General features: G+C 42.9%; 1 protein-coding gene across 2 annotated transcripts; it reads left to right on the plus strand.

Annotated features, from left to right (window-relative positions):
• Positions 1-4,017: 4,017 nt before the first annotated feature.
• LOC148101519 (uncharacterized) lies at positions 4,018-17,171 on the plus strand. Of its 2 annotated transcripts, XM_087846341.1 has the most exons (4): positions 4,033-4,094; positions 5,129-5,257; positions 10,811-10,916; positions 14,393-17,171. In XM_087846341.1, the coding sequence occupies exons 3-4, from the start codon at positions 10,899-10,901 to the stop codon at positions 16,052-16,054; spliced, it is 1,680 nt and encodes a 559-aa protein (XP_087702467.1). In that variant the 5' UTR covers positions 4,033-4,094; positions 5,129-5,257; positions 10,811-10,898; the 3' UTR covers positions 16,055-17,171. The 2 variants fall into 2 exon arrangements, with proteins under 2 accessions (XP_087702468.1, XP_087702467.1); XM_087846342.1 differs by lacking the exon at positions 5,129-5,257 and having other exon boundaries at positions 4,018-4,094.
• Positions 17,172-18,280: the final 1,109 nt, after the last annotated feature.

Genomic DNA, 18,280 nt, shown 5'->3' on the forward strand with positions numbered 1-18,280 from the left:
TCCACGAGCGTCTGGCAGCACAAATGAACCAGCTGCTAGTTGATGAGAGACACCCGGAATGGCTAACCGAAGGTCGGATGGTCCTGATCCCCAAGGACCCCAAGAAGGGACCAGTCCCCTCCAACTACCGACCAATAACCTGTCAGGCAAGACCCCAGGTGCAGGCTGTGTAAAGATGCCCCAGAGACAATCCAGCACATAACAGCAGGGTGCAAGATGCTAGCAGGCAAGGCATACATGGAACGCCATAACCAAGTGGCCGGCATAGTGTACAGGAACATCTGTGCCGAGTATAACCTGGAAGTCCGGAGGTCAAAATGGGAAATGCCCAAATGGAGAATGACCGAGCTAAGATCCTGTGGGACTTCCAGATACAGACGGACAAAATGTTGGTGGCTAACCAACCGGACATAGTGGTAGTAGACAAACAGAAGAAGACGACCGTAGTGATCGATGTAGCGGTTCCGAATGACAGCAATATAAGGAAGAAGGAACACGAGAAGCTGGAGAAATACCAAGGGCTCAGAGAAGAGCTCGAGAGGATGTGGAGGGTGAAGGTATCGGTGGTCCCAGTGGTAATCGGAGCACTAGGTGCGGTGACTCCCAAGCTAGGCGAGTGGCTCCAGCAGATCCCGGGAATAACATTGGAGATCTCTGTCCAGAAGAGCGCAGTCCTGGGAACAGCTAAGATACTGCGCAGGACCCTCAAGCTCCCAGGCCTCTGGTAGAGGACCCGAGCTTGAAGGATAAACCGCCCGCAGGGGCGTGCTGGGTGTTTTTATATTTTATATATATATTATATATATATATATATATATATTTATGTATATATGTGTGTGTGTGTGTGTATATATGTGTGTGTGAAGTTTAGAACTTACTTTTTCTCTTTCTCTTTTTCTAATAAGTTTGTAATGAGTTTCTTTTTCTAATATGAAGTTCTAATAATACCAGGGGGTTAAGACAAACCTGTAAACACAAAGCTTTGTTTTGTTTGCCAAACAATTTAGAACTGACTTTTGTTTTTTCCAAGAGAGTCATTCCACACCTGCTGATACAAATTTTTGGAAATCACAATGGGGTAATGAAGTCTGGTTGTTCCATGGCTCTGAGCGTTCTGCTGGAGACACCTTAGGACACTACCTTTGTTCAATAATTAGATACAATAACAGTACTTTCATTACAGTAAATATATATGGTTACAATGATAAAACTGAAAATGATAAATTACTTGACTCCTTAGAAGAAAGAATTAATTTCTGTCTCTCCAAATACCCAAATTCAATCCTCTTAATTAGTGGAGACTTTAACATCTCTTTAGATAATGCAGTTATTCATGGGAAATTTTTATATTATGGATATTTGGAGAGAAAAATTTCCAGATGATAGACTTTTTACCTGGAGCAATAAGACAGTTTGTTTCTGACTATATTGATAAAGATAATATTACTGTTAATATACTTGCCACCCCCTCACTGATCATAGAGCAATTTACATTAACATCCAAATGCTCACACTGGATAATATACCTTATAAATTCTCTTATTGGAAGTTAAATAACTCCTTACTAAAAGATAAAATTGTTAACACGCAGATTAATAAATTAATGGCTCATTATTGGAATAAAGCGAACACAGAGAAGTCCTTTTGTACCAATTGGGAACTTTTTAAATTTTAAGCATGCAAATTCTTGAGAAGATATGGGAGTCAAATTCCTAAATCGAGAAAAGCTGAAGAGGAAGAAGTGATAAGGAAAATTGCCTCTTATTACCAGAAATATCAAGAAGAAATCTCAGAGGAAGATAAATTAACTTTACTAGACCTTCAAAATAAATTGGACGGTTTATATCGACACAAAGCTGAGGATGCTTTTGCAAGATCCAGGAAGAGGTAGCTGGAGGAGGGAGAACAAAATTCTGCTTTTTCAGACTTGAAAAATACAGATCCAAAATCAACTAAATATTAATGGCATTGTCTCTGACAATCCTAGAGAAATTTCAAATTTCTGTGCCAAATTCTGTACTAAACTGTACAACTCAAAATATAATGAGGATGTCTCAACACTGATTCTCAATAATATTAAAAACCTAAAAACTATTGTTGTGGAAGATAGAAGTCACTGTGACAGCCCTCTGACTGTGGAGGAAGTTTGTAATTCTATTTCTGCACTTAAGGCCAACAAATCTCCTGGCACAGATGGTTTAACTGCAGAGTTTTATAAATCGTTTTCTAATCTCCTGGCTCCGTTCTTACTGCAGGTTTTCATAGAAAGTATAGAGAATAACACTAGCTATTGCTAGCAATTAAAGGATGCACTGCAAATGCAATCTGTAACATTTCTGTTAAACAACAAGTCACATATCCAGGACTGTTAATATCCAAAGACCAAAAGTCAAGATGCTCGTCAAACTTCAATCCGATTATACAAAAAAAATCTGAAAAAAGTTCAACCAGTGGCTGCAAAGGGATTTATCTCTGACAGGTAGAGTGTTAATTACTAAAGCTGAAGGGATATCCCGACTGGCATATCCTGCTCTCTCCTTACATCTGGATAAGAAAATTAGTAAAGACATTGACCGCATGCTCTTTAATTTTATATGGAAAAACCGTACACATTATATTAGAAAATCTGTTGTGATTAATAACTATGAATCAGGTGGGCTTAACATTTTAGACTTTTCTACTTTAAATAACACTTTCAAAATTATTTGGGCTAAACATTTTCTTAAAACCCTACCTCTATCTGGAATTTTATACCATATCATATTTTCTCCCATTTTGGTGGCTTTAATTTTATTTTAAATTGTAATTACAGTGTTGGAAAACTCCCTGTAAATCTTTCATCCTTCCATAAGCAAGTGCTCTTAGCGTGGACCCTCATGTATAAACACAACTTCTCACTACACAAATACCTCATCTGGAAAAAAAAAGAGAGATTTTTTTTATTTCTTTTATTATCACTTTTCCTGGAAATTTGGGTCCAAAATGGGATCCTATTGGTGGCTCAGCTGGTTAATAAAGAGGGAGCACCACTTGCTTAAAATGAATCCCTTATACTATATAATTTTCCAGTCAGTGCTTGGGAATTCTCAATGATGCTTGGTGCCATACCCTCAGGTACTTTAATGTTATATAAAAACACTGACAGTTCAATATCTACCTCAGTCACTCTCCCTGATCCAGCTGAGTCAGCAGTGGGAGAAATCTGCTTTTCACAGGAACTTGGTAACAGCAATAAGAGAATACGTAGTTTATTCCAAGAAGATATCATGTCTCTCCCATATATATAATATCTTACTGGAACCGACATGTTCCAGATATCACCTGGAAGACAGTCTGGATGATCCCATAAATATCTAATTGTAAACAAGGTGAAGGAAATCTCATATAAAATTCTTCATAAATGTTACCCTGCCAGTCACTATATGGTAACATTTAAAAGACACATAAATACTAATTGAACTTTCTGTGGGGATCATCCAGAAACTGTGGCACATCTTTTTTGGTACTGTTCCTCTACACAGAGATTCTGGAAGGAATTTAGCAGTTTTGTTATTGTCCATATTTAAAGGGAGTTTTCTTAATAATGGGAAAATGTTTTATTCTGTTTCTTTAAGTTCCCCAGGAAGAATGCTAAAATTTTTTTACTGTACATTTCTTAATACGTTTAGCTAAATGTTCTATCTATAAATGTAAGTTTATTAATAAAACACCATATTTTTGCCTTTTTATAAGGATATTGAATTGTACATACAATCAATATCAGACTCAACCAACAAAAAGGCTCTCAGAACAATATTTATATGTTGATTTTTTTCGCGTATATAATATTTTTTTTTACCCCTGTTTTTGTAAGTTCATGTTCTGTTCTTTCGTAAACTTCAACTGTTTGTATGTTGTATACTTATTGTGTGTTCAATAAAGTTCAGTAAAAAAAATTACGTTCTAAATTAAGCTTCAGACGTCACTAATCACGTGTTTCTGGCCAAACGAATCAAGCCTCGACACAGTGCTTCTGAAGCAGCGCATTGATGTTTTTGACACACGCACCGGAGCGTCAGCTTCAAGCGGACCATCACTACCTCTCACATCTAAAGGTAAGTGTCAACAGTAGCGGTCTTAGATACGGGCGACACGGGCGGTTGCCCGGGGCGGCATCACGGCTTGTTCTCATGCTGCCCTGACATCATCCCAGCGCATATTGAGAATGGCATTGGTTTTCTATCGCCCATTCGCCGGGAGTAAGGGCGCCCTCCGTTTGCGAGGTGCGCCTGCTGCTTGCGGCACAGGGAGGAGAGGGCGGGGCGGCGGGGGATGCTCTGGCTGGCTGGAGCGGCAAAAATTACCAACTCGCAAAATAAAATAAATTACAAACAAACCAACAAACACGAAAACACCAGACATTATAATACAGACTTATAATTTGCACCGATGTTTTTTCAAAATTCTATACGCGAAAAGTGAGCGCGAGAGCCCTCGGTGCGCCTGCTCGCTGCTGAAGTCAAAGTAAATTTTATTGTCATCTCCGCTACATACAGTCCAGTATATAGAGAGACGAGACGACGAGGCTCCAGTTACAGCAGTGCAAGTAAACAAACAATATATATAAGAAGAGTAAGAAAATAAATATACACTTTAGGACCAGGAGTAAAGGGATCAATAACAATTTAAAATGTATATTTTATATTTTGTTGATTTAAAGTCTCACACACAATCCGTTTTTAAACTCTAAAAAAAGAGAAAAGAAGAGGAGGAGTAGAGGCCGGGGACTGAGCCTGCCTATTTGCCTGTCAACTTTACGCAATAATGCGAGAGGTGGAATTGCTTGCTTGTTTATTAAAGTGCTTGAAAAGTTTACAGAGCAATGTGATCGGCTCGCGATTCAAACTCTTAAAACATCACAGGCTACGACCGACTGACAACGCCCTCCTAATGTCGCCGCTAGCACCCACGTGACTCCCATTACACATCACCATAGCAACCAAACAAATGAAAACCCAGTGATCATTAAAATTCAGTACATTTAATTATGACTCCTACAAGGAGAAACGAGCAAAAGATACAGGTAAGCAGATGTGTCTGTCTAAAGTCTTTCATCTTTAATAAAATGATCAGCGTTCTGCTCTACCAGGTGTAACAATTGAGTTCCGAAGTAACAAAAAGCCACCGATGGCCTGGATTGCAGCCATTCGAAGACTAAATATAAAGTCCCAGAACACTCCAGCTCACATGTTAGTCTGCTCCAAGCATTTCCACAAAGGTAAGTGTTTTGTAGTAGTTAATACGTAATTTTTCACAACATAATTGGTGATGTAAGTTACAAGCAAGTCTGGCGCTGAACAGAAATTGTTGCGCTATGCTCCTTTGTTTATTGTGCATAAATAGTGAATTGTCCTGACAGAATATTGCGTTTCGCTTCTGTTATTACCATGGTACATCGACAAAAACATATACTTTTATTCACAGGATAAAACATTTTTTTTTGTATCACTAATTGCCCAGTACGATTACAGCATACAATATTATTGTCACTGCTACATTTCTGTAATGCGTACCAGAAATTATTTCCACTACTAATTAATTACTGTTGAGCTCAAAGGTCCTATTAATAAACTGTTAACGAATGTGTATTTATGAAGACTATTTGTGAGACTGGTAAAATTACCTTTGTTCGTATGATGGTCTTTCGTTCTACACTGTGCATTTCAAGGTCCTGTACCCATCCGTCGGTAAACTGTACCTGGGCTTGTTGCAGTGACCTGAAGTTACTAAAAACGTCATGAGTGTATGCACTCACTCCAAGAACCGTATAATTATAAATATGTGCGTGGTGAAAGTTTGGCAGCACGCTAATGTATTTTGTCCACTTTGTTTTTTCCCTCATATCTTTTCTTTGACTTTTCATCAAGTCTGTCTTTGTACGTGTCAGGGTTCCTGGGTCATCGACCCAGTGCTTTCCGTTTTGTTCATGTTCAGTTTATTTTGCCACTGCCTGTTTCACTTCCTGTTTGTTCCTGTGTCAGCTCGTCTCGTGCCATTAGCCAGATTATGTTCAGCTGTGTACTCACCGGTCTCTCATTATCATCCTCATCAGTCTGTGTATTTAAGTCTTCTGTTTCTACTCGTTCTTTGTCGTGTCATTGATGTTATGTCGTCGTTTCCGCCAGCCAGCCACTCAGTCCGTTCGTCCTTCCTTCAGTCAGTCAGTCGTCCAGCCAGCCAGCCATTTCCTACCTCTGTTCTGTTTGCTCACGCCATCACAATAAACACCAGTCTTCACCTACCTGTGAGTCCTGCGTTTGGGTTCCTTCTTCCTCGCCTCAGCAACCCCTGACAGAATGACACGACCCGTGCCACGAAGACACGACTGGAACCCAGCAGACTCGGACCTTTTTGAGCGGCAGGAGGCAGCGCTCTCCTTGTGGGCGGAAAAGCTCAAGGAGAGACAGCGGCTCTTCGCGGAGCGAGAGCACGTCTTCGAGGGCACTCGCTTGGCTCTGGGCGGGCCTCGGAGACGCCGCATTCACCCACCTGCTGCCTCACCTGCCCCGGAGCATTTGCCGCGGAGAGTGGACGTTTCATGCCGCGCTTCGGCCGCTCCCTCTCTCGCCGCTCCGCTCCTCGCTCACACACCCGCCGCCTCATATGCCGGACCTCCACCTTCGCCACGGCACCGCGGCTACGCCTCCCACCTCGGCTCAATGGAGGCTACCGCGCCAGAGGCTCAGCTGTTTACCCCGGCCGCTTCTTCTTCCCGGAGAAAGCGGCGCACACGCCGCCATAATATGGACCATTTTCAGCAACTCCCGGTGGTGAGTCCCAGTGACCGTTTCCCACACCCTTCATCTGATTACTCCCTTAAAACGCACAGTACACTCACTTCTGATTCATGGGGAGTTTCCCTCCTAGAGGACGATGTAGACTGGGAAGATTTTTTCTGCTCTGCTCCCGCAAAGACTGTAAATCGTGGTGGCAGAAAAAACAGACTAATCCCAGATAAACCTGCCTGTATCACACACCCGGTCACTATTTCCACACCCGTCACTCAGCCATTTCCCACCAGCACGGCAGCCCAGACTCGGCCTTCCTCCTCAGCCATTTCATCACCTCAGAGGACTAGGGCCCGGCCTACACCCACACCAGTACCAGCTCCCAGGAGGAGGGCAGCTGCGACACAGCCTACCTCCACATCCGCTCTTGTTTCCCAGGTGGGGGTGACTGGTGTCCAGCCACCTCCCGTGCCTGTCCCAGCGCCCAGGCGGAGGGCAGCCTCAATCCAGCCTGGCCTCCCTAGAGGCTTGGAAGAGCTAACCGGTCCACCTGCTACTTCACCTCTTCATCCACCTCCTGATCCAGCTTTTCACGCCCTTGCATTATCCCTAATTAGATTAGCTGACCTGTCCCCTGCTCAAGCACCAGCTTTACTAGCCCAGGCTGTAGCTGTCTCCTTCGCTAGCTCAGTCTGTAGCTCAGTCTGTAGCTCATCCATTAGCCTCCTCAGTCCAGTCAGTTCCCTCACCTGCTGTTCAGCTTCCACTCCAGTCAGTTCACTCGCCTGCTCTCCAGTCTGCTCCTGTAGTTCAGTCTCCTCCTGCTCTCCAGTCCCCTGTAGTCCAGTCTCCTCCTGCCCTCCAGTCCCCTGTAGTCCAGTCTCCTCCTGCCTCCCGGTCGCCCGTCCTCCAGTCTGTAGTCCAGTCAGTCCAGTCGTCCCCTGTAGCTCAGTGTCCTGTTCTCTAGTCGCCTCCCGTCCAGTCAGTCCAGTCGCCTCCCGTCCAGTCAGTCCAGTCGCCTCCCGTCCAGTCAGTCCAGTCGCCTCCCGTCCAGTCAGTCCAGTCGCCTCCCGTCCAGTCAGTCCAGTCTCTCATCCACCACCCTGTTCAGTTCCCAGACCTGCAGCCACAGCACCCAGAGCCAGCTGTGAGCCCTCCTGCTCTCCAGCCAGGGGCCTCCGCGCCCGCTGGCCCCCCGGCCGCTCTCCAGCCAGGGGCCTCCGCGCCCGCTGGCCCCCCGGCCGCTCTCCAGCCAGGGGCCTCCGCGCCCGCTGGCCCCCCGGCCTGTCTCCAGCCAGTGGCCTCCGCGCCCGCTGGCCCTAAAGCTGTGGCTCCGTCACCCCCGGCTCCCGTGCCGTCGCCTGGTCCCGCCTCAGACTCAGCTTCAGCTTCTGCTTCGCCTGGGCCAGCCTCAGACTCAGCTTCAGCTTCTGCTTCGCCTGGGCCAGCCTCAGACTCAGCTTCAGCTTCTGCTTCGCCTGGGTCAGACTCAGCTTCAGCTTCAGCTTCTGCTTCGCCTGGGTCAGACTCAGCTTCAGCTTCAGCTTCGCCTGGTCCAGACTCAGCCTCTGCTTCAGCTTCAGCTTCGCTGGTCCAGACTCAGCCTCTGCTTCAGCTTCAGCTTTGCCTGGTCCGGCCTCCGCTTCCGCTTCGCCTGGGCCGGCCTCAGCCTCGGCGTCAGCCTCTGCTTCGCCTGGTCCTGCGGCTGCCGCACCGTCGCCCCAGCCACGTTCTGGACGTCATCGCCGGCGCGGCCGCCCACCGGACCTGCTCAGCGGCCGCCACCGCCTTCCTCGCGGCCGCCCACCGGACCAGCTCAGCGGCCGCCACCGCCTTCCTCGCGGTCGCCCACCGGACCAGCTCAGCGGCCGCCGCCGCCTTCCTCGCGGCCGCCCACCGGACCAGCTCAGCGGCCGCCACCGCCTTCCTCGCGGCCGCCCACCGGACCAGCTCAGCGCCCACTGCCGTCTTCCTCGCGGCCGCCCACCTAAACTGTCTCCTCGCGGCCGCCCACCTGAACTGTCTCCTCGCGGCCGCCCACCTGAACTGTCTCCTCGCCGCCGCCGGCCTCGCGGCCGCCCACCTGAACTGTCTTGTCTCGGCCGCCTTCCTCGCGGCCGCCCACCTGAACTGTCTCGTCTCGGCCACCCACCTGAACTGTTTCTGTTTTGGACTCCTACTCTTTCTACTCGTTCTTTGTCGTGTCATTGAACATTATTTTCATTCTTTTCTAGGGGTACCATCATTTTAGTCCAGCCCTGTTTCATCCATTTATTATTTAAATAATTCAGTTGAAGCATGGTTGAAAAGCAATGTCTGATTTTCATTGGTTAAGATTTATAGAATTTTATTTATTACTTTTGTCAGATTAAAGTTTTTTCTGTGACAATTGTGAGTTCTTCTTTCATGACTGAAGGGTACCAACAATTTTGCCCACGTCTACGGCGCTACTCCCTTGGACCGAGAAACTCCTCTCTCGGGCCTGGGTGACGGTATTGCTCTTGAGCTCATGTAGAGCACACTGTCCTTGCTAGGGACGTTTGACGGCGGAATCCTCTTCACTCAAGTCTTCCTCCAACAGCTGGCTTCGCCAATTCACTGTTGCTGGCTGCAAAGGATTACTACTCACTTGCAGAAGTGGCTGTGACCACTGGCAATAAGCTGCTCTTTATAGAGGACTCATGCTCGGTGAGACGTTTTCTGGTCCACCCTCTCTCCCAGAAGAGCCCTGGGAACACTTGTGTCGTCTTTGCATACCTCCACAATTACATATTGTTTAGTCTTTAAAAAAAATTTTGATCTTACATGTACCACCAGAGAGAGACTAAGTACCACTAGTGGTATGTGGTATGTGTACCACAGTTTGAGAACCACTGTTCTAAACCATGCTGTGAAACTCCTGGGGACCACCCCTTAAGGGTGAGATTAAAAGTATATGTGTATGACTGAGGGGCTGCCCCTTAGATCTGCTCTGGGAGAAACATAGGAATGTAGAAGAGGTGAAGGGAGTGTGTGTTTTTAAAAAAACAAAACAAACAAATACGTTCGATACAGTGCTTTCGGTTTGGTATGCATATGTATCGAACAATACAAAATCTTTTATTTGTTTTATCAACTTTTCTTCCGACGATGCTGTCTGTGTTGAGCGCTCAGTGGATCTGCGTTCGACTACCCCGCCTAGGCTGCACTGTTGAGTGCAGATCCACTGAGCGCAGCGCAAGCTAGCAAGACAGAAGCTAAGCTCGTTGCAACATGGCAACTGCCTCAACGCTACCCGAAATTGAACCTCCCCCACCTTCATTCAGATCTGGCGTTTGAAACTATCTTGATGTTCATGTGAAGCATGACCCTGATGGTATGCACGTCATGGACTAAAGTAAAACAGTATGTCGGATGTGCCACGCAATGCTCAATTGGTGAGCATTGCGTGGCACATCGCATAGCTTTTATTTTGGAAAGAGACATTTCTCTGTAATAAACTCTCTTTTCCAAAGATGATTGAGTTTTCTATCAGATAGATTTTTTTTTTGTTGTTGTTGTTGTTTCATCAACATTAAATTTAAAGACTGTACTTTTGAGTTAAAATATATATTTATAATTTTAATAAATGACAAAATAAAAAGGCATGAACATTTTTTTTGTATCTAAAAAATATTGAACCGTGACACCAAAGTATTGAACCGAACTGAACTGTGAATTTTGTGTATCGTTTCACCCCTAGTTGGAGGTAAAAGTGCTACAATGAAAAACATTTCAAGGAAGTGTAAAAAAAAAGTATTCCAGGATAAAACATAGCTGTCTTTGTCTTATCGGTGCAAATTGTGTCGGCCCACTGGGCATTTGATTCTAATAACAGGCCTCAGTCTCTCCTGCTACTGGTCTGCCATACTGCTAAATTTGGTATCCGTGCTCAAACCTTTTGTGTCTGTTTGCCCACCTCGGGAATCAAAAATTTGTTGTTTTTTGTTGTCAGATGAACATATGAGACACTTTGACTCTTCAGTGCAGTGTGGAGCCTAACAAAGATCTGTTTTGTGTCCCAGCTGACCAGCAGGAGGAGAAGAGTCTGACGGAGAAGCAGAGGAACATTTTCAGCTACTTGGACTCAGCTCAGCCACTACAGAGAAAACAATGAGCTCAACACAGAAGGTGACAGACAGAGCAGGGCGATATGACCAAAAATATTTATCACAATATAAATTTGAAAATTTGCGATAACGATATAGCTGACGATATAATTGACACTAGACAAAATACTTTACAACTCCGCAACTTTATTAGTGCAAAAAACCCCTCATCAATGTATTTTCACTTAAACAAGCAGCTGTTTTTTATGTGTATTAAAGTTATATAAAAATTTAACAGTGCAAATGCAAATGCCTTGGAGCAAATGTCAGCCAATTTCCTCTGGAAAATCCTTTTGGTTAAACTATCAGCAAGCAATTTGCATTTGCACTGTTAAATTTTTATATAACTTTAATGCACATAAAAACAGCTTCTTTAAGTGAAAATACATTGATGAGTTTTTTGCACTAATAAAGTTGTGGAGTTGTAAAGTATTTTGTCTCGCCTCAATTATATCGTTATCACAAATTTTCAAATGCATATCGTGATAAATATTTTTGGTTATATCGCCCTGCTCTACTTTCATGTGTTACTGTTTAGGCTTAAATGTGTTTGATGTTTGGTGCCTTTTTCTTAATGTAAAAAAAACCCTTAGGTTATAATCAGACATTTTTTTTCACTGGACCAAGCTGGTCATTTTACCAGCTCAGCTCTAATTCATATGACAGATAATATATGGTATGGTATAAACATCTAGATGATGTGAAAGTGGTATTCTTGGACTTTAGTGCTGCATTTGATGATGATAAATGATGATCTTTTGATTGATAAACTAAAATGTTATGGATTTTCACCAGTTGCTTTGTGCTGGATGAAAAGTTATTTGGACAGAAGATAGCAGAAGGTTTATTGTAATGGTTATTTCTCAGTTATGAACTGCGGTTTACCCCAAGGCAGCTGCCTCGCTCCACTTCTCTATTCAGTTTTCACTAACAATCAGCAATATGTCTTGGCTTAATCTTGGGTATGCCAATGATTCCACCATGTTTTATTCAGCCAGTGACAACTCTGAATTGATCAGCGTGTCACAACAAAATTTGCTGAACCTGTTTGACTGGATAAGTAAAAACAACATGATTTTAAATGTATCTAAATCCAAATCTATGTTAATTAGAAGCAGATTAGTCAACAGCCTGCAACTGAGTCTTTCCATAGCCAGTGTTAGAACACGTCACCCAGATTAAACTACTCGGCATTACCATAAATCACCACCTTTCATGGTCTCAGCTAGAGCTGGGCGATATAAGATTTTTTCATATCACGATATGTTTTTCATTTCAGGCAATAACGATATATATCACGATATAAGCCAAATAACTATATTTGTAAGATTTAAATGTGCCGTTGCTCACAAGTAAAATGTGAAATAATCAGCAGCTTGTTTTGATTTAAATATTTATTTCCAATAATAAGTTCAACAGGGTAGATGTACTTAAGGAACATGAGACTTTTTCAGATAAATAAAGGCAAATATTCAAACTACACAAAAGGCAGCCGCTAAAGCGTTTAAGTTTCAAAACAGAACAAACAAAACAGGCTACTAAGTTGTCAATTCCACTTAGAAACAAAATATTAATTCTAAAAGTAAATCTTAGTTCGTTTTAAAGAAGAACAGACAAAATTGACTAACTTTTGTCAATATCAAATAAACTGAGAACTAAAGGGAAATTCTCAATCTCTCCTTGTTGTATAGCTTAGCTTTTCAAACAGTTTTAACAGTTACTTTAGTCTGACAAAAGCCGGATGACGAATTAGCGCTTCCAGTCAGAAATTGAGCATGCACCGGTTTATTGTATTTCCAGACTTGCTTTTGGCACAATTTACAGTGCACGCTACTCTGTTTTTTGTCAGACTTGAAATAGCCGAAATACCTTCACACTACGGAACTTCTATGGCTCTTCCGTTCGACAATCTCTCCGGCATTGGAACCATCATCTGTTTTCTCTTCGGTAACCTTTGGTCACGCTCTCGGTTGATTTTTCTCTAGTCGGCACACTCATTTCCTCCATTACCCGGGCGACACGGCGGCTGGCTCTGGCTGCTTCAAAACAAATACACATGTGCGGCTTGGCACGTAACAAGTCACGTGACGTGACGCTGCGACTGTGATTGGTTCGGCTCTGCGCTACTTAATTTGGATTGGCTGTTTTTCTTTTTCTTTTTTTTTTAAAAGAGGACAACGGCGGTGAGGCCTGTCGCAATGGTTTAATTTTTCTATCGAGAAAAAGTTATTTTGCAATACATATCGTTATCGTTCTATCGCCCAGCTCTAGTCTCAGCCCATCGACTCTGTTATTAAGAAAACGGGACAAGGCATAGCTATGGCTATGAAAAGCTCTTTGTGTATCACTTCTTCAATTATGAAAGATGTCATTAATGCACTAGTAATGTCTCATCTGGAGTATTGTTCAATCATTTGGTCAGCAGCTAATAAGACAGATCTTAACAGACTTCAGTTAGTCCAGAATAAGGCGTCCAGATTAGTGTTAAGATGTTCATACTATACTAATATTGATAAAATGCATAATCAACTTTCTTGGCTTCCTGTACAGGCTAAAATATTCTATGGCTTACTTGTAGTTATACAGAAAGCAATTCTGTTAAACACACCACATGTTTTTCTGCTCAGCTGCAGTATCCAGATGAAATACATAATGATATTACACAATTTTCAACAAACTGCAATTTAGTTAATCCTCAAGTTAAAAGTAACTTTTTGTAAAACTGTTATATTTAGAGCATCTTTTAAGTGGAATAAATTGCCCTATAAAATTAGAGAATTATTCAAACTATTTAAAACTTCAATGAACACTTAAAAGCCGATTTACAGAGCTTTTAGTTGTTGTAAATACTGTAAGAAATTATTTGTTTTTGAAATTTGTGTAATGTGCCTGAATGTTATTGATATTATTATTATTATTATTATCATTATTATTATTATTGATTGCTTACATTTTAACAATTGTGAAACCACTCACAGTGAATGTAAGAGCCAAATTATGTGGATATCTTGAATCCACTTTATTGTATAATATTTTAGGTGATTGTATTTGACGGAAGATGAGCAACATCTGTTGTGGAAGCTAATGGGGTTCTTTTTGAATAAACAAACATAGGATTTATTATCACTGAATAATTATGTATAAATCTATAAAAATTAAAGAAATATGTAATAGGAAACAACACTATAATATAAATTATAAAATAATATAAAAGTGTGTGTGTGTGTGTGTGTGTGTGTGTGTGTGTGTGTGTGTGTATACAATCAGGAGGGATGGGCATGATTTTAGTGTTTGAACAGTCATGAATTATTTTTAACACCAGATTGGATGTAATGTGTTAGAACTACCAGCAGGTGGGGATAAGAGACATTTAAGGTGTTTGGTGCCACACTCCACCTTCAGGTTTAAAACTAGTGTTAATGGAGGGAGTTTGAAGGTTGAGTTTGTTCCACGACTGCATTTCACTCACTGGCTCTGTTTGTATCTCTGTCACTGCAGGACCAACATGGAGCGAGAAGTCAGCGCTCTCAGGAGGCCGACAAACCCCACAGAAAAAAGAGAGAGAAAACATACAGCTGTGACGAGTGTGGGAAGGATTTTGCTCTGAAGGCTAAACTAAAACAGCATCAGGTTATCCACACTGGAGAGAGACCGTTCAGCTGTGACTTGTGTGGAAAGTCTTTTTCCAGGATGTTTTCCCTAAGAAGTCACCAACTCATCCATAGTGAAGTTAAAGCGTACACCTGTGACAAGTGTGGGAAAGGCTTTAGGCACAATTCAAGTCTTAAAATTCACCAACTCATCCACAGTGGAGTTAAAGCGTACAGCTGTGACGAGTGTGGGAAAGAGTTTAATCAGAAGAGTAATCTAAAAACGCATCAGGTCATCCACACTGGAGAGAGACCGTTCAGCTGTGACTTTTGTGGAAAGTCTTTTTCCTTGAAGGTCTCCCTAAAACATCACCAACTCATCCACAGTGGAGTTAAAGTGTACAGCTGTGACGAGTTTGGGAAGCATTTTACTGCGAGGTCTTCACTAAAAGAGCATCAGCTCATCCACACTGGAGAGAGAACGTTCAGCTGTGACTTGTGTGGAAAGTCTTTTTCCACTATGCGTTCCCTAAGAAGTCACCAACTCATCCACAGTGAAGTTAAAGCGTACACCTGTGACAAGTGTGGGAAAGGCTTTAGGCACAATTCAGGTCTTAAAAAGCACCAACTCATCCACAGTGGAGTTAAAGCGTACAGCTGTGACGAGTGTGGGAAAGAGTTTAATCAGAAGAGTAATCTAAAAACGCATCAGGTCATCCACACTGGAGAGAGACCGTTCAGCTGTGACTTTTGTGGAAAGTCTTTTTCCAGGATGCCTTCCCTAAGAAGTCACCAACTCATCCACAGTGAAGTTAAAGCGTACACCTGTGACAAGTGTGGGAAAGGCTTTAGGCACAATTCAGGTCTTAAAAAACACCAACGCATCCACAGTGAAGTTAAAGCATACAGCTGTGACGAGTGTGGGAAGCATTTTACTGAGAAGGATTCACTAAAAAAGCATCAGGTCATCCACACTGGAGAGAGACCGTTCAGCTGTGACTTTAGTGGAAAGTCTTTTTCCAGGATGTGTTCCCTAAGAAGTCACCAACTCATCCACAGTGAAGTTAAAGCATACAGCTGTGACTTTTGTGGAAAGTCTTTTTCCAGGATGCCTTCCCTAAAAAGACACATACTGATCCACAGTGGAGTTAAAATGTACAGCTGTGGCGAGTGTGGGAAGCATTTTACTGTGAGGGCTTCACTAAAAGAGCATCAGCTCATCCACACTGGAGAGAGACCGTTCAGCTGTGACTTTTGTGGAAAGTCTTTTTCCAGGATGCCTTCCCTAAAAAGACACATACTGAACCACAGTGGAGTTAAAGCGTACAGCTGTGGCGAGTGTGGGAAGCATTTTGCTGAGAAGGCTTCACTAAAAGAGCATCAGCTCATCCACACTGGAGAGAGACCGTTCAGCTGTGACTTTTGTGGAAAGTCTTTTTCCAGGATGCGTTCCCTAAGAAGTCACCAACTAATCCACAGTGAAGTTAAAGCGTACAGCTGTGACGAGTGTGGGAAGGATTTTGCTGAGAAGGCTTCACTAAAAAAGCATCAGGTCATCCACAGTCTGTGAAGGTTCTCAGTCATCCAGGTCATCGTAGTCAAAGGAGCTTGCAAAGAAAAGCGTCTGGACTTCTTTAAGTTACTTGAAGACGTTTCACCTCTCATCCGAGAGGCTTCTTCAGTTCTAAGGTCAAATGGTGGAGAGTCCCAGATATAAACCTTCAATTCAATTCAATTTTATTTATATAGCGCCAAATCACAACAAATGTCGCCTCAAGGCGCTTCATAGATACAGAGAAAAGCCCAACAATCATATGACCCCCTATGAGCAAGCACTTTGGCGACAGTGGGAAGGAAAAACTCCCTTTTAACAGGAAGAAACCTCCGGCAGAACCAGGCTCAGGGAGGGGCGGCCATCTGCTGCGACCGGTTGGGGTGAGAGAAGGAAGACAGGATAAAAGACATGCTGTGGAAGAGAGACAGAGATTAATAACAGATACGATTCAATACAGAGAGGTCTGTTAACACATAGTGAGTGAGAAAGGTGACTGGAAAGGAAAAACTCAATGCATCATGGGAATCCCCCGGCAGCCTACATCTATTGCAGCATAACTAAGGGAGGATTCAGGGTCACCTGGTCCAGCCCTAACTATATGCTTTAGCAAAAAGGAAAGTTTTAAGCCTAATCTTAAAAGTAGAGATAGTGTCTGTCTCCCGGATCCAAACTGGAAGCTGGTTCCACAGAAGAGGGGCCTGAAAACTGAAGGCTCTCCCTCCCATTCTACTTTTAAATACTCTAGGAACAACAAGTAGGCCTGCAGAGTGGGAGCGAAGTGCTCTAATAGGGTGATATGGTACTACAAGGTCATTAAGATAAGATGGGGCCTGATTATTTAAGACCTTGTATGTGAGGAGCAGGATTTTGAATTCAATTCTGGATTTAACAGGAAGCCAATGAAGGGAAGCCAAAACAGGAGAAATATGCTCTCTCTTTCTAGTCCCTGTCAGTACTCTTGCTGCAGCATTTTGGATTAACTGAAGGCTTTTCAGTGAGTTTTTTGGACATCCTGATAATAATGAATTGCAGTAGTCCAGCCTGGAAGTAATAAATGCATGAACTAGTTTTTCAGCGTCACTCTGAGACAGGATATTTCTAATTTTAGAGATGTTGCGCAAATGGAAGAACGCAGTCTTACATATTTGTTTAATATGTGCGTTGAAGGACATATCCTGGTCAAAAATGACTCCAAGGTTCCTCACATTGTTACTGGAGGCCAAGGTAATGCCATCCAGAGTAAGAATCTGGTTAGATACCATATTTCTAAGCTTTTCAGCGCCGAGTACAATGACCTCAGTTTTATCTGAGTTAAGAAGCAGAAAGTTAGTGGCCATCCAAGTCTTTATGTCTTTAAGACATTCCTGCAGTTTAACTAATTGGTGTGTGTTATCTGGCTTCATGGACAGATAGAGCTGGGTGTCATCTGCATAGCAGTGAAAATGTATGCTATGTCTTCTAATGATGCTGCCTAGGGGAAGCATGTATAATGTAAACAGAATTGGTCCTAGCACTGAACCCTGTGGAACTCCATAATTAACCTCAGTGTGTGAAGAGGACTCTCCATTTACATGCACAAATTGGAGTCTATTAGATAGATATGATACAAACCACTGCAGTGCAATACCTGTAATACCTACAGCATGTTCTAATCGCTCTAATAGGATATTATGGTCAACAGTATCGAATGCTGCACTAAGGTCAAGAAGGACAAGCACAGAGATGAGTCCACTGTCAGAGGCCATAAGAAGATCATTTGTAACCTTCACTAAAGCTGTTTCTGTGCTGTGATGAACTCTGAAACCTGACTGAAACTCTTCAAATAAACCATTCCTCTGCAGATGATCTGTTAGCTGTTTGACAACTACTCTTTCAAGGATTTTTGATATGAAAGGAAGGTTGGAGATTGGCCTATAATTAGCTAAGACTGCTGGGTCTAGAGATGGCTTTTTGAGTAAAGGTTTAACTGCAGCCACCTTGAAGGCCTGTGGTACATAGCCGATTATTAGAGATAGGTTGATCATATTTAAGATCGAAGAATTAATTAATGGCAGGACTTCTTTGAGCAGTTTTGTAGGAATGGGGTCTAAAAGACACATTGATGGTTTGGAGGAAATAATTATTGAGATCAGGCTCCACAGAGTTCAGATAGAATCATTTAAACTTGTGTTGAACTGAACTGGTTGCTGGGCTGAACTTCTACATAATACAGATTTACATGGGATCTTATTTTCTGTCGTT

This window comes from Neolamprologus brichardi, chromosome 9 (assembly GCF_056152115.1).
Source record: "Neolamprologus brichardi isolate AB-2024 chromosome 9, ASM5615211v1, whole genome shotgun sequence".
NCBI classification, from domain to species: domain Eukaryota; kingdom Metazoa; phylum Chordata; class Actinopteri; order Cichliformes; family Cichlidae; genus Neolamprologus; species Neolamprologus brichardi.